This window comes from Grus americana, chromosome 1, assembly GCF_028858705.1.
Source record: "Grus americana isolate bGruAme1 chromosome 1, bGruAme1.mat, whole genome shotgun sequence".
In the NCBI taxonomy this organism is placed as follows: Eukaryota; Metazoa; Chordata; class Aves; order Gruiformes; family Gruidae; genus Grus; species Grus americana.
In genome coordinates this window covers 199808903-199825577 of record NC_072852.1, presented here as the reverse complement: position 1 = coordinate 199825577, position 16675 = coordinate 199808903, and the positions used below count along the sequence as shown (strand labels likewise).

General features: G+C 44.3%; 1 protein-coding gene across 2 annotated transcripts in view; it reads left to right on the top strand.

The window, feature by feature from the left end:
- The first annotated feature begins 2896 nt into the window (after window positions 1-2896).
- IL17D (interleukin 17D) overlaps window positions 2897-16675 on the top strand; it is a 28588-nt gene continuing 14809 nt past the window's right edge. The window contains exons 1-3 of one of the 2 annotated variants that reach the window (XR_008574453.1): window positions 2897-3003; window positions 3144-3442; window positions 14058-14572. Coding sequence is in view for 1 of the 2 variants with exons in the window: in XM_054807497.1 (XP_054663472.1) it covers window positions 2989-3003; window positions 3144-3442; window positions 14058-14373 (630 nt within the window). In the remaining variant the exon portion in view is untranslated. Of the gene's footprint in view, window positions 3004-3143; window positions 3443-14057; window positions 16015-16675 lie in introns of those variants that run through there. The other variant, XM_054807497.1, reaches the window with a different exon arrangement.

Here is a 16675-nt window from a genome sequence, read left to right as displayed (position 1 = left end):
ATGCTGTAAGGAGTAGCTGGGCCTGTCAGCCAACCACAGGCCAGGAGGAAAACATGTGGGCCCTGAGACTGTCAGAAATGGCATAAAATTGCACCTGAAACAACATGGTGGGCTCTGTGCATTTTGTGGGCGGGGACATGTAGGGCTGACATGAAGGGGTGGCTGGTCCTGCCAGCCAATCAGAGGGCTGCCTGACAACACACTGCAGTATGGCAGTGTCAAGAAAAGGCCGTGAGCCAATCACAGAGCATATGAAAACAAGTGGGTCATGTTTTACAAAATGGCAGCTTGGTGCCACTACAAAGAACTGAGAGTCATGTCCTTCAGCCAGCGAGATGAGGCAGGATACAGTCTGTGGGCTCCATATGGACCTTGTCACCAGGCTGGCTGTTGTCAAGGGCACGGGTGGGATGTTCTGTGCTCTGTCGCTGGTAATTTTCACCTGAGGCCATTGAAGGAAAACACCTCACTGCCTTGTCTGTTTTCTCTTAGAAACAGCCATGACCCATGGAATTCCCTATAGATTCACATAAAGGTGCACATGGCTGCTATTCTGAATTTATTGATTGAAATATTATCATATATTGCATCAAATCCCGGACAGACTTTTTATTACTAAAGATTTTTTTCCCAATATTTCATTACATAGATATCTTGAAGTCCCTCAAATTCACAGAAAATTATAAATCAAAGTCAATGACAATGATACTGGTACCTTAGTAATATCTTAGTGACTTCTCAAATTCATGGTAGAACCTAAGTTTTGCCAAAGTGAATTTTTTATGATTCAGATGTCTCTAGGGTAAACTATGCCATGAGAGCTGGCATAGCACTCTTTCAGTTCCCATGTAATGGAATCTCATTTGCTGCCCTTCTGTGATTCTTATTATTATTATTTGAATCAATGAGACTGCTAATCAGACAATATGGTGCAACTAATTTATAGAATTAGAATATCATCTAGATGAGACTCAAAGCCTTAAACTCACTGGCAATTTAATGTCTGTGCAGTTGTTTCTGCTCCTTCTGCTCTGATTTTTTGAGCCAGACCTCTCCCAGAAATGTCAATGCATATAAAAGAAGTGCATAAAAGTCATGTTTTGCAAAGTGAAATGTGACATCCTCACGCTACTTGGAAAGCATTGAGAAAAGATACTGGTTTATCAGAGGAAGAGCAATATAAAAAGATCTGTCAAGATTAATATTAGTCATGTTGCCACACATATTACTCGAAGGTGTTGAAGTAACTGAAGGCCAGGTGCAGCATAGGGCTCAGGAGGTTAGACTGGCCTGGGCTAAATGGACAGGTCCCTTGCCCGAGTCTGTCACCCGAGGATAGGACTGCAAAGCAGAGCTTTGAATTCAATTGGAAACAAAGTCCTTCCTCAGAGTTGAAACCTGATTCAAATCCCACACGGTTCAAGGTTAAGACACTGCTCATGAGTGATACTGACCTGTGATGCATAAGGTAACAAAACCACTAAAAATCACACTTTGACTCAACTCAATCACTTTTCAGAAACCATGAAATCAAGTAACTTCATCACTTGATGAATGCCAGATCATTCTGTTTCAATTTCAGCCTGGTCTGTGAAGCTGATGTCTTGTATTTCTGTGGTACCAAGCTGGGGTTTCACAGTCCTTGTATGACTTATGAACACATTTTCCCTTATTCCTGATCAATATTTTCATATTTGACTATCCTTATAGTACATGCCTCAATATACATGCAGGGCTTAATCATAGCACACCAAATATTTTATTCAAGTGATAAATTTTAAAGGCTGTTTTTAGTGCAAAACATTTCAGTGGACCACATCTTTTATGACCTAGATTACTACAGATGCTCATTTTTGTGGGTTGTGCCAGAGACTCTGAATGTATTGCATTATGTGTCTGTTAAAAGTACCGAAAACCCAGCACAGAATGGACGGAGAAGTCATTAGAGGTGAGACTCACCTCAATCTCATTTAGATATGTACAATGCAAGTTTCTCACCTTCTGAAGTTGGCTTCCTTTTTAGTCAGTGGAGAGTGACATTGTCGAGCGTGTCTGCTGCGGGCCACCTCGGCTGGAAGAACAAGTGGATGGGGCTTATATGGACAGCTCGAAGCAGCCTCCTGTGCGCCATGCCCAGTCCTCCCACGGGACTTCAACCACCCCAATATCTGCTGGAGGAGCTACACAGCAGGGCTGTTTCTGGAGAAACAAACCAGAGGTGCTACCTGGAGCTAGGCATGTCGGAGATCCCAAACCCCTACAAGGGACAGTGCCAGTTGCTCCAAAGTGACTGAAAGAGTCAGGACTGCAGCAATCTCCTCCTCAGCTGCAGTTCCATGGCCAGAGTTGTGCTATTTTCAGCTCTAAATCCCCACATTTTTTCTCATCAGCCTTGACACCTTGGCTCCTACCGGGCCAAAACCATCCTGGCTCTGCCTCAGTCTCATGCCCTGGCCAAGTGGGTCCCCGAGTGGGTCCCACTCGAGGCTCTGGGCCTCAGTGGGCTTGAGGAGAGACCAACTCATCTCCACACCACTGAGGGTGGTGGCTGCTGCTGACCACAGGTACGAAATGTCGTGGAAGGGAGCGCTCGGCCCCTGACAGAGGAGGGGATGGGGGCCCGCAGCCCCCCAGGTCTGAAGGGAGAGCCGGGCGGGTCGCCCTGCGGGGTTACTGTGGCCGGACCCCGGAGCAGGACAGCAGCTGGTGGCGGACCAAGCCCGTCCGTGCCTGCGGGGCTGCCCCGGTGGCCAGGGGCAGCGGGGCAGGACGGCGGGGCCGTGCCGAGTGCGGCACCGGCCAGCTCCCCGGCGCTGAGCGCTCGCCTCCTCCGTGAGCGCCTAAAATGTTCCTGGCATGCGAGGCCAGGGGAGATGCAGTGAGGAGCGGGGCACTTTTCCAACAGCTCCTCCGCCGAGAGAGCCAGTGGCACGGCGCGGCTCCACTAGCCCGTCGCTCTCCTCAGCTTCCTCGAGCAGCCCAACCGCCATGCAGCGAGGCAGGGTAAGGGACTGCGGGCCGGGGACCGGTCAGGGCGGGCCGGGAGGGGAGCGCCCCGACCCCCGGGCCGGGGGACTCCGGAGAACGGCGGGTGTGGGGAGGCGCGCCCGGTCCCAGCCCCGCTGACGGCGGCGTCGTTGCAGGTGCGGGCGGCGCTGGCGGCGCTGCTGTGCGCGGCGCTGCTCCCGCTCCGCCCGGAGGCTGTCAAGGCGCCCAAGCGGCCGGCGCGGACCCGGACCTGCGGCGAACGACCCGAGGAGCTGCTGGAGCAGCTGTACGGGCGGCTGGCAGCGGGCATGCTCAGCGCCTTCCACCACACCCTGCAGCCCGAGCCGCCGGGCCGCCAGCACAACGCCAGCTGCCCCGCCGGGAGCCGGCCGGCCGCCGACAAGAGGTTCCGGCTCCCCGTCAACCTGCGCAGTGCCTCGCCGTGGGCCTACAGGTGACTCCGGGGCACCGGGGGGGAGGAGGGGGCTCCAGCCGCGTCAAGGGGAGAAGCGGTGCCACGGTGGCGGTGAGCTGAAGAGAGCCCGTTCCGCTGTGTGGGACCCCCCGGTGCCTCGCCTGCCCGGGGCTTTCCCCCCCTTTCTCCGCACCGTGCCCGGAGTCTGGTGCGGAAGGTGCCGGTCCTGAGGGGTAACTTGCTGCACCGAGCAGCAGCCGCACGGAACGGTGTTACAGTAGGCTTCTAAATAGGCAGATATGAGGTAAATATGTAAAAACATATGTGTGAGGAATATGTCTAATGGGCAGAAAAAGAAATGAAAAACGAATGAGGTGGAGCAAGCTGTGAGATGGAGTTCACACACCCCCACTTGCCTGGGAGCACAGACCACCTCTCAAAAAGTCACTTCGGCAAATTGTCATATGTGAAGTTCACTCAGAGGGCCCTCGGCAAAGGGCCACCACCAATAAAGCCCCTCCTGACTCTGTTGCATCCCCAAAGGGGCTCAGATGCTTTCCCTGAGATGTGACTTCAGACACTGTGCTGGTTTCTAAAACATGTCCGAGTGCAGTGTGTGTTCTGGTTACATACCAGCAGAGCCGTATCTTCACTAACATGGCAAGGGCTTGCTGTCCAGTTTGCTGTACAAGCACAGGCAAGGAACGAGTACCGCAATTTTCTACATCTGTGTTTGCAAACCCCCCCCCTCCCCTGAGGTGGAACAGGGGCTGACAGACTATTTTTAAGGGGGCATAAAAATAACTAAGTAAAGTAAATGTGTTGTTAGGCTGGTTAATATACAAAACAAGGGTCTGCACTTCTGTAGGGAATGCTGGAAAGGCTTGGAAACCACTGATCTAGAACACTAAAATCAACGTGTGATCACATTCTCACTATCAAGTCCTCTGGTAATTTTGTCTGAATAACACTGACAGAGTTGGGTTCTGTTTTTGGCTTTCAGTAAAGACACTGCAGACAACAGGAAGCTAAAATATGCACAAACTTAAAAGGAACTGACTTTCTTGCTACTTTCTCTATATTATCATTCATATATACCTTGATGCAGTTACTGTGTATTCAGCAAACTTAAATATCTCCTTGTTAGCGATCTCCAATAAACATTTATTTTGTGGCATGGTTTTTGCCCGCTTTTAGTCTAAGAAGTAATCCTACTGAAAGAAAAATGGTTTATTTGCTCAATAAGCCTTTCATAAACAAAGTATTTTTAGAAATAGTATTTTTAGTAATACATTTTCTCTAAGCAGACTGAGGATTTTTTAAGCTACCTAAGCATGCAAAAAGCAAGTACAATGAACAGAACAACTACCGTGAGGCTTGGGTATTTTTTGCGTTGGTTTTGCCACCTACTAGTGCTATCAGAAAATTGTTCTCCTGATCTGAAAACAGTGCCTTCCATGCTTATGTCTCATTGGGCAGGTATTTATTTTTTCTTGGAGCTCTGTATAGACTTACTTCTGAACAGAAAACCAGCTGCTATTTGGGGACTCGCTTACAAAAAGTTTATTAAGAAACTGTAAATCCACTATACTTTTCACCAGAATGGTTTCAAACAGTCCACTAACCCTTCACATACAAGTAACTTGATGACATCTCCAAGCTAGAAATTTTAAAAGATAGTGAAAAAAAGTATTACAGTGTCAAAGGCAGAATCTAAAATTATATTTAGGGGAAAAAATTGTTTCTCTAGGGTGCAGAGGCCTGAGTACACTGTCCAGTTAACAGATCTCATTTATAGCTTTTTTTCTTGATCCCATTTTTACTGTATCATTAGTGTGCAATGAGACAGCAACAGACATTGCAAGATGTGTAATGGAAGTGTAAACTATAAAATTGCTCATTATGAACAGTAAATGCACATTTGCTATTACAACCTGCTATTTCATAGATTTTGAAGCCATATAAAAGCATCATGAAGATCTGGTCTGATCTGTGGTGTCCAGCCAATTACCCTGGAAGCAAGTTCCCAAATCCCTTTAGAGCTACTGCATGTCTTTAAAAAGGACATGCAACTCTCCGTTAAGGATTCCAAGTAATAGCACATTACGTCTTGTCAGTGGCTAACCAATTCCACTTACACGATCCCAACAATTTCTTCTCCACGTCAGGGGTGTTATTCTGAAAAACTGCATACAGCTGTCTTCTGTAACACAGAACTTTATTAACAAGCCTACTTATGTTTAATTCTTTTAATCTTTCCTCATGAGTTGCTCCCCTTCGCTCATCTTGCCAAGATCCGTTGCTGTCTCTTGAACTGCCTTTGAATGACTGGAGTTGTTCTAGTAGTGCATGCCCAGAAATGAATTCACTGTAGGCAGTCCTCTCTTGTACACCCTGATAGGACATCCCTCAAAGCATGAATTTGACTATTTGAAACTTGCATCAAGATTCCTGCCCTGTTTCTATGTGTCTCACAGACATCCTGCTCTCCAACTTCTTTTCTGCCCCTAAAGAGTTACAGTGCAATTGATTTCTGCTCTGTGCACAAAGGGTCTTTCTTCTTTTTGACTTGCATTTTAATGTCTGAGATATCTCCTGCTGTTTCTCTGTCTTCATTGGTGTTGCAGCAGTTCCCATTGTTACCATCTGCAGATTTCATTAACATACTGTTTATACTCCATATTCCAGGTCATTAATAATAAAGATATTAAGTCTGGCTCTACTTACCTTCCCCTGCATATCTCCCTAGGCACCTGCTCCCAGCTGTTTAACGCTGTTTCTTGTAATTCTTCTGCTCACATGACCATTCAGTTCAACTGATTTTTTTTCATATCAGCATTTGTGAGAAAGAATCAAATATATTACTTAGAGATCTGTGTATAACATTCACCCTACTGCATTGCATATATCCAAGCTTGTCATTCTATTCAGCGTGGAAGAATTAGGCTTGATTGGCTCAAAGTACAGATAATCCTTTGTGGTGGGTTGACCCTGGCTGGAGGCCAGGTGCCCACCAGAGCCGCTCTCTCACTCCCCTCATTCACTAGACAGGGGAGAAAAGGCATAACGAAATGCTTGTAGGTCGAGATAAGGACAGGGAGAGATCACTCACTAATTATCGTCACGAGCAAAACAGACCAAACTTAGAGAGGGAATTCATCTAATTTATTACTAGGCAAAACAGAGTAGAGGAATGAGAAAATAAAATCAACTCTTAAAACACTTCCCCCCACCCCTCCCATCTTCCCGGGCTCAACTTCACTCCCGGCTTCAACCTTCCCCCCCTCAGCGGCACAGGGGGACGGGGAGTGGGGGTTACGGTCAGTTCATCTCACGGTGTTTCTGCCGCTTCTTCATCCTCAGGGGGAGGACTCCTCTCATCGTTCCCCTGCTCCAGCATGGAGTCCCTCTTATGGGGTGCAGACCTTCAGGAGCAAACTGCTCCAGCGTGGGGTCCCCCACGGGGTCACAAGTCCTGCCAGCAAACCTGCCCTGGCGTGGGCTCCCCTCTGCACGGGTCCACCGGTCCGGCCTGGAACTTGCTCCAGCGTGGGCTTCCCACGGGCCACAGCCTCCTTCAGGTGCCTCCACCTGCTCCGGCGTGGGGTCCTCCACGGGCTGCAGGTGGAATCTCTACACCCCCTCATCCTTCCTCCATGGGCTGCAGGGGGACAGCCTGCTTCACCATGGCCTTCACCACGGGCTGCAGGGGGATCTCTGCTCCGGCGCCTGGAGCTCCTCCTCCCCCTCCATCTGCACTGACCTTGGTGTCTGCAGAGTTTCTCACATCTTCTCACTCCTCTCTCCGGCTGCAAAAGCTCTCCCTCTCTAAGTGTTTTTCTACTTCTTAAATATGTTATCACAGAGGCGCTGATTGGCTTGGCCTTGGCCAGCGGCGGGCCCGTCTTAGAGCCGGCTGGCATTGGCTCTATCAGACACAGGGGGAGCTTCTAGCAGCTTCTCACAGAAGCCACCCCTGTAGCCCCCCCGCCACCAAAACCCTGCCACGCAAACCCAACACATCCTTATGTGGCTTCTTTCCTTGTCTTTATTCCGTGCTTACTATTTATTTTCTATTACTTGGTCTTTAATTTGGTTATACAAAAATCAAGATTTACATCATTTTTGGCTTACTACAACCCAGAGATACAGGAGTTGCATGTGGATTGCACCACAGATCCATCTGGTCCACAATCCTGCTGCTGGCAACAACCAACAGTTGGTATTTCAGGCAAAAGTTAGAGGAACAATATTAGTTCATCTGCCTGATACTGAAATTCCATCCTGATGGCTACAGGAGATCAGTATATAACTCAGAGCACAAAGTTTAATCCCACAAATCGCTCTTCACCCTGCCGAGCTATAAAGAGACAGCAGAGTTCCCTGAAACCTATAGAGTGGAGTGAAATCTTGAGCATACTGGGTTTGCTCAGCATGTCAGGAAGTTGGTCTAAGAATTACCCATTTTTTAAAAAAAATAGAGCCAGCGGCAGAAGCTCTGCGGTGAAATCATCATGCCAGGAAATCATCAGGCTGACTGTGTGCCAGTGTGTGACATCTATCCAGGAGTTGCCTGGATAGATACTGGTTGTTTAGTAGTATTACATGGACGGTGAATGAAATCCAGAAAGCTTGCTTGTACAAGGAGGTACTGGCAAGGGCCGTGGTGCTTGGCTATTGCTATGCTTCACAGTTGCTTCACGAGAATTAGTGATATGGGTTGTCTTACCACCTATAGATCCCTGCTGACAGCACAGGTTGGGTGTTGCTTGTTAAAATTTAGAGAAACCGTAAGCATGGTGAATGTTTACCAATGCAGGCTCAGCTCCAGAGATGCACACACAAGTTGCTCATGGATAACAGCCATTATAAAAAGGATTAATTTTAAATGTGTGCCTAAGTGTTTGCAGGCTGTGACCATAAAGCTCAGAGTAATGGTTGAAAAATGTGATCCCATTGAAGTCAACAGCGCATTTACAGGTAGTGTTGATTTGTGATTCCATTCATGGTGCTGCAGAGCACGGGTGCCATTTGGTAATCAGCTGTACACACCAGCTCTATTTTTATTCTCTGTTGTCTTAAGGTTATAATACGATTCATAGCTAGTTCGTGGGAATACATTCAGAGTCTTCTGCGTGAATTTAGCAAAAATTCTGTATGCGTATTCAAGAAGCCGTTCCTGCTTCTGAATTTCCAAATCTCATGGCTTCTGTGTCCATCTCTGGGGCCTAATCCTGCAGTTGCCAAGGATTCATTTACAGAGATTGAACTTTTATCGTCAGTGTTGATCTGATCATGAAATCCCATGTTAGCTAGTCCCTCTCTCAGACATTGCCCAGCTTGTTTTTTCTGCTTTTCAAAAACCAGTTTCAGTTTATAAGCATCCTTGGTTTAGTGCTCATCTACATAAAATATTTATAAAAGTAATACAGGCAAGTCTTTTTTTTACTGGTAAAAGCCAAGCTTGTCTGCAGTGCTTTTGAAAAAAGTCATACAAGAGGGCTTTCCTTTAAATAATACTCCAGTGATTTTCAAGAATCTTATCCAAGACATTTTCCAGGATTTAACATTAGCATGTGGCACAGTGTGCATATCCCAAAGATGCAGCCGAGGGAAAGAATACAAGGGGACGCAGAACTGCCATCCTTTTTATTTGAGTACATATTCATACAGCTCTTCAGAAAATCACTGTTAGCACTAGGCTATTCTATGCAAGCACTTATTGCCTGTATATAAAACAAACTAAGCATAATGTGAACAAAAGAACACCTGCTATAGAGAAATAGATGCCTTGCCAAGAGGGAAGAAAAGTTGTTAGCTCTTAATCCTGTAAGTATTTCAGACTGCAAAGTAAAGGGATGATGATCGGCTTGTTAGACTTCTGATAACATCCAGCTGTTAGTCTAGTGCTAACAGTGATTTTCTGAGGAGTCAGCGGTATCTGCCTGCCCCAGCACAGCATCTGACTCACTGGATTTAGAAGCTTGGAAACTATGAAGTGATAATATTATTAAAAATACTACATATGAAAGTAGCAGTTCAGGACAAGACAGATTAAGTCTTTGCAAGAGTTTTACTTCTGACAAACTTTTCTCTTGAGTTTCCAGGCTTAGTACGTAAATGGCAGGAAGTTTGTTTTTCACTGGGAGCTCTCAAAGCACTCGTAGGGTCGTAAGGAAAAGCAGCCTAGAACTAGTCACACTTCATTAGCAGTTCCAGTTCAGTACAAACCTGCTTCTTGTTCCAGCAGATCGAAACACAGCAACCCAGCATAGCTCACTGCTCCTGTCATTTGTAAATCAGGAGCACTGGCTAGGCAGAGTAAGCTTTACGTATCAGTAACCTGAGTTCACAGGACAAGGGCAACCCTCATCGAAATGGCTGGGCCGTCTGGTTTGCAGCAGTGGCCACAGCAAATGACATGATGATGCAGGGGATGCTTGGGTGCCAGAGGAAAGTTGCACTTCTCCAGTCCTCCACCACTCCTCCCAGCTGCTTCTGTTGTGTTCACTCCAGTTGGGTGCATCTTTCACTATATATAGCAAAGAGTTAGTGGGAACTTGGAGCATACGTTTTATCCAGTTAATTAACCTGATCAAACATGTTTGCTCTGTTCTAGGGGAAGACATAAAAACATGACTTGTAGTGCTTGGAATAATGGCGATCATAGAATCCTAGAATGGTTTGGGTTGGAAGGGACATCAAAGATCATCTAGTTCCAACCCCCGTGACATGAGCAGGGACACCCTCCACTAGACCAGGTTGCCCAAAGCCCCATCCAACGTGGCCTTGAACACTTCCAGGGAGGGGGCATCCACAACTTCTCTGGGCAACCTGTTCCAGTGCCTCACCACCCTCATTGTAAAAATGTTTTCCTTATCTCTAATCTAAATCTACCCTCTTTTAGTTTAAACCCATTACCCCTTGTCCTGTCACTACACTCCCTGATAAACAGTCCCTCTCCAGCTTTCCTGTAGGCCCCTTCACATACTGGAAGGCCACAATTAGATCTCCCCAGAGCCTTCTCTTCTCCAGGCTGAACAACCCCAACTGCATCAAACTACAGTAGCTGAGGCTGTGGTCATTATATGCACAGGGTGATTATGTTCAGTACGTGCAAACAGAGGAAGCATGTCACATAATTGTATTTATATGGCTGGGTTACTGGTGTTTGTTAGTGGTTCAGGCCCAAATCAGTCTGGGTTGCCTAGAAAGATAAAAATGAGGCTTTAGTTATATGGCCTTTCTTAGTAGGTTTGAGATGAAGATACAGAACCTTGGATATGGCTCCAAAGTTTAGTGACATTTGAGTTCAGCGTTTAATTTCAGGAGGCATTACTTAGAGCCTTCAGCCTTAAAGTTCTGGTCTGGAGGCAAAACCACATCTATATTTTGGATCTGTCTTTGGGTTTAGATCCTCTCTGATTCCTTCCAATCCTCACATGATGGAGTAGAGGTATCTACATCAAGCTTAGCAATATGAGAGATTTTTTTATGGAAAGCAGAAGACCACACCACATCATCCTTCCAAGAAAACATCATTTATATCTGACTTTTGCCATATGGGAATTTGGAGGGGGGAGTTTGTTGTAGACCATGATTCCAGTGACAGTGTACTCTTGTTATTGGTGAAAACTCTTATGTTTGCATCCAGAAGCATGTTCACGCTTTCCAGTAACATCATAAACCAGGTGCTAGAGATAATATAGTAGAGGAAATACCAATGACTTGACATATGGTGTGTTTAACAATCCACCACTGAAATTATTCACACTTGAGTTTGAAATGGGAATGTATCACAGGAGAAAAGTCTGTATTCCACTTTCTTCCCTTCTGCTGGCTACCAGACATTTTATTTCACATTGATGTGAGATCCTGTAACATGAAGGTATTTCCTGGGGAAAGTAAGCAAGTATAAATGGGACAGAGAAGCTTTGCAAAAAATATCTGTGACATTACAGATGTCTGGCTATGAGAAAACTGGTCAGAGTTTCCTGTGAGGAAAACAAATTCCTTAAAAAGACAAGAATCCAGATTATATGGCCATTGCAAAACAAACAAACAAGTCTTCTTTGATGACAGGATAATCAAGTTTGAGTTTGGCTAAAGCTGTGATTCCAGATTTGTTTTAACCTGATAAACTGGTGTTACTTCTGAAAAGGGCAGCTCCCGTCTGCCCTATCTACAGCTGCTTATTCACGCTGGCTTGTTTGTGTAGGGCTCTGTGTATATGTGGACCAAAATCCAGCTTTTGATGAGATTACTTGTCAGTTGGCTGAATTCCCCCATCCATCCTGTGACCAGAAGAACATTAGCATCATCCCAGGGGTGGAGGCGAGAGGGAGAGCTGGGCTGCCTGTGTTGGCAAGTGCGGATTTTGTTGACTAGGAGTGACTGTGTAATCACAGCTCAAGGCAGATTTGCACTGTCTCTTCCACAGCTGAAACCTCTTCTCATCTCAGAGACTGCCTGAAAAGATAAAAGGCTAATGCTTTGATACCCAAGGAAGTGGTACAACCCCTGATGGGGTTCTGGGAAACAATCTAGGAATCACTTTAAGTCCATTGTGTTTTTCAAAATTGGTTATTTTGAAAAATGCTGTGGGAAGTTTGTATCACTCCATAAATAATTATATTAATGATAGGTACTTAACTTATTCATTTTTCTAATGTAATTGCCTCACTTGATCTACTCTGTGGTGATCCTATCCCAATCCCAAATAGAGGATGGCTTAAAACCCAGTGCAAGAAGTTTTACTGGTTTTGCAGCACTTCACAGTAAAAATTTCAGGCTTGAACATTCTCTCTTATATCAAATCTTTGACTGTTACTCAGTTTTTTAGCCAAAGCTGCTGTAATTTCCCAGCCAAACATGGGAAATGATTGATTTAGTTTGCGAGAAAAAAATGGTCCACTTCACTGTTAGGAAAACTTACCAAGAAAAGAGGCAGTGAAATACTGCAACAGAGTCTCTGGGCAGGCTGGGGAATGCCTCTGAAGGTTTTTAGAACAGGCTGGACAAACATGGGCAAATACATCAGACTTTTCCTGATGGAGACATTTGGACTAGGTCACCTCCCAATGTGTCTTTGCACTCTCTGTGTGCCTGTAGGATACTTCTGCTGTGCACCGTGTGTAGGTCTAACCGTCTACTGTGCGAAAGGAGGAGCAGGGGGAACTGGCAGGAAAGGGGTTTCTGTTTGCTGACAGATAAGTGCTTCTGATAGTGCCCTCAGGGTCAGCATCCTCCCAAAGCAGGGACTGGCTCTGGGGAAGGAGCACCGAGGGGTGGCTGGTGGTGCTTCTGGGCTGAATGCTGCTCCAGCCAAAGAGAGCTGTCGTCCCTCTCCAGATGGACAGTGCAACCACTGCTGAAGCAGGGCTAGTTCTGTAAGTGTGTGAGAGCAGAAGGTGATCTGGAGGAATCTTTTAGAGGTACAAAGAGGACAGCTGGCAAGGGGTTAAACATATTAAAAAATCCTCTTTTTCTGGAGGTGCAAACATCTTTTCTAGAATAATGACACACAATTGTAATAATGTACAAGTTACAGCTATGCCCAGCAATTACTTCCTGTATAAGCAGGAAGAACGGTAAAGAACAAAGCAACAAATACATCACCACGACAATAAGCAGCATGGCTACACACTCTAGTACGTGTACTCCGCTGTGTACTTAGTCTTTTATTTCAAAAAACAAGCAGAATGTATCAGCTTTTACTCTCTTTGCTGAAAACAATGGCTATAGGCCAGCCAGGATCTGTATGACTCGAGACCATAGTATCACATATTTGTTTCTGCATCCAACAACATCCAGAGAGGAATGTTGGAACTTGGACTTTGTTGGTCCAAGCTGTACTTGGGTTACAATCTTTCCAGCTCCTGCTAATCAGGAATTTCCAGAGACAGGGCATTAATAAGCAAAAAGAAAGGTTCAAACAACAAACTGTAAGAGAACATAAAATAGAAGCTATACTCTTGAAGCTTTGGGGTAATGCTTTATTTCAAACTGTAGCAGGAGTGGGCAGAAAAAACATTAACTTTGCAGTTTATCTCAGTGTGGGCATGCAAACATTACTCGTCTCTGCAAGAGACAGTGGAGGTGAATTAGAGAAAGAAATACAGACTTCTGCTTTCAAGAGGAAGGTAACTTTATAACCTCAAGTATACTAGGGAGCAGAAACTATTGCAGAAATAGTAGTGTAATTTAATTCTATTTAAATTATAAATTTTTAAAACATCATGTCATGGCTTCAACAATAATAATGTCAACAAGGATTTGTACCAGTTTTTGAAGAATTCAAGGCAGATCAAAAGTTTGGAAATGTCCCAGTGTCCTTTTTAATGCTCTTTTTACCCATTCAGTCCAAAATGCAAAACTTACTCTGCTTAAACCCCTGAATCTCACATTTTAGAAAGCCAGTCATACTTCAGCGTGCACTGTAGGACCTGATCAGTTCTATAAGTTGTTCATCTTTTTTCTTTACACTTTACAAATAAGAAGCCAAATAGCAACAGCTACAGCTATTTTTCCTGGCAAAGAAAACAAAAGCAGTATATAAATGTTTACGGTCAAATCACATTATAATAATGTTTTCCAGATGAATAGATCTATTTTTAGAGATACTAATGAATCTTTATTATTTACTTCCCTATAGAATTTCATATGATCCCACAAGATATCCTAAATACATTCCTGAAGCATACTGTCTGTGCAAAGGCTGCCTCATGGGGATCTTTGGCGAGGAGAATTTTCACTTCCGCAGCACCCCCGTGTACATGCCAACAGTCATCCTCCGTCGCACGTCGTCGTGTGCTGGGGGCCGTTACGTCTACACAGAAGATTACGTCACTATCCCAGTGGGCTGCACTTGTGTACCTGAGCAAGAAAAAGAGGCTGAAAGTGTAAATTCCAGCATAGATAAGCAAGAAATGAAGTTGCTGGTAAGCCAGAACAAGCCGTCATCAGAATGAAGAATATATAAAGAATCATGTTACAGTATTGGCTTCACATCATCATTTCACCACCTCAGGAAACTGCACCACAGCAGCAAACACATCAACTTACCCTCTTTTTCTACTTACAGTTATTTCAGTTATAAGATGGAAAGTTTTGACCAGTCACTCAGATCATTAGAGGTGACAATTCATATTAAGAACTTCTTTAGTTCATGTAAGTATTTGTTGCAAATTCCAGTGTAGCTTTTTTTTTTTCCTTAGAGCAGAACATTTTATCCTTGCTTATTCACAGTAAATTTTAGAAGATGATGCAACTGTAAGACATGCTAGATATTACTATAGCAGACTACTGGTTGTAGATATTTTAAAGGAGTCTCTTATACTCTACTTTTAAATACTCTTATATAAAAAATCACATAGCTGCCATACATGTGCCAAATCAGCAGTTAGAAGGATAATTTCTCAGGCTGCAAGAGCCTTCCTTTATATTGCGCATCTCAACTCCAAGCAGTGCTATGGCTGTTACATGTTTGGCTATTTATACACTATAGCAAAGAAACCTTTGCTGAGTTTGTCATTTGTGAAACAATATTATATGAGTTTGCTATTTTCAAACTCGCCAAATTGCTAAGGGTACAAAAGTGTTGAGAAAAAGCATGCTAGAATATTGTAAAACTGCAGTGGACTTTTCTGATGTGGACTAAATTTAATTGCACAGGAAATACCAATTAGAAAAAACACAGATTGGGTCCCAAGAATTCTGTATTGGATTTCATTTGTCATGAACTGTTCCTTATGACAAAACTGTATTCTGTACAGTTGAAAGGACAAAACCTTTTCCATGTTAGGAGGGGAGATTCCGCATTAAAAAGATAAGTACAAAGGGTAGGCTTCATCTCAGGTGAGTAAACAGGCTAGGTCTTAACTTATAGATGCTACAGAGGTCATTGAGGTGAGTCCCAGCCAATCCAAACGTGTTAAATCCAACTGATTTATAAAGTTAGTGTTACTCATTTTCCCCTATGCTACATGTAACAGACAATCACCTGTAGAAGATGCTAGTCTGTGGAAGAGCAGCCTTCCATCTTTGCAGCTTACAGAAACTTGATGGCAAGCCATAAGAAGAAACCCTAGATACAAAACAATTTGCATTACCAGAACAAAGGACTGAAGGTTGACTCAGTCTAGTGAAAGAGAATCAAGAGTAACCAGGCATGTCTTGCGTGACCGTAACTCCTCAGGGGGCCACAATCACCAAAGTTGGTAAGCAGAACAGCAGAGAATATCTTTTATAGTTGAAGGATCATGACTGCAGTATCATTACAAAAAAAAATAAATACCATATGCAGCAATGTATTTGCTACATCAAGAATCTCAAAATTTGGCTTAATTCATAGCAGAGAAAGTCCCTATGCTACGCAAACACACACTCCTTTGGAGTGTCATTGGATGAAGAATGGAAAGATAATGAACTAAACAGAATTAACAAGTTAAACAGAGCATAAAAGTCATATGAAAACTCCTTGTTGTGGTCCGTAATTATTGACTCAGTCTAGTATAACAGTATTTTTATAGTGCAATCTGTATAGCTTCTTACAAAGCCTAAAACAACTTTAAGAACTCCAGAAACCAATAAAAGATTCCCATCACAATGTCAGATGGAAGTTTATAACCGCGTTTCTTGTGCAGATGCTTTTCCACAATTCTGCTTGTTTTCAGATCTGTGTTTCCTCAAATTGTGATGCTTCTATCTCAAGGGGATTCTCAAAGGAGGGTTCAAAGAAGGTCATAAAGTGTTTATACTACTCAGAGAACAGCTAATTGCCTAGCTGCTGCCAGCAATTAAAGGTAGTTACCTGTTCCCTGGAGAATGTAAATACTTGCAGCAATTACAGCCACTTTTCCTTCCTCCTAATGTGGAAGAACTTCTCACCTTCTGAGAAAAGAGAAATCGTAATTAAAGACAGAGGGCCTCAAAAGGGAAGCAGACCCTCAAAACTGGAGAAACACTGCATTAGATGATGCTTCAGCAGTCTAAGATCTTACGGTTTCGCTGTTAAATTGTGGGGTTTTTTTTTTTCTCCACACATGCACACTTCAGACAGGATGAAGTTGTACGTTCAGACTCCACAGCATAGAAAGCAAAGCCTTCACAGTAAAAGGCTGTAAAAAACCCCAACAACAACAACAACAAAATCCCAAACCACGCAGCCCTTAACGTTTAGTAAATAACCACGGGGGCTACCAGCTAAAGCTGACTAAACACTGCCCTCCAGCAAAACTCATGTTTGCCCACGCACTTTTGTTACACAAATTT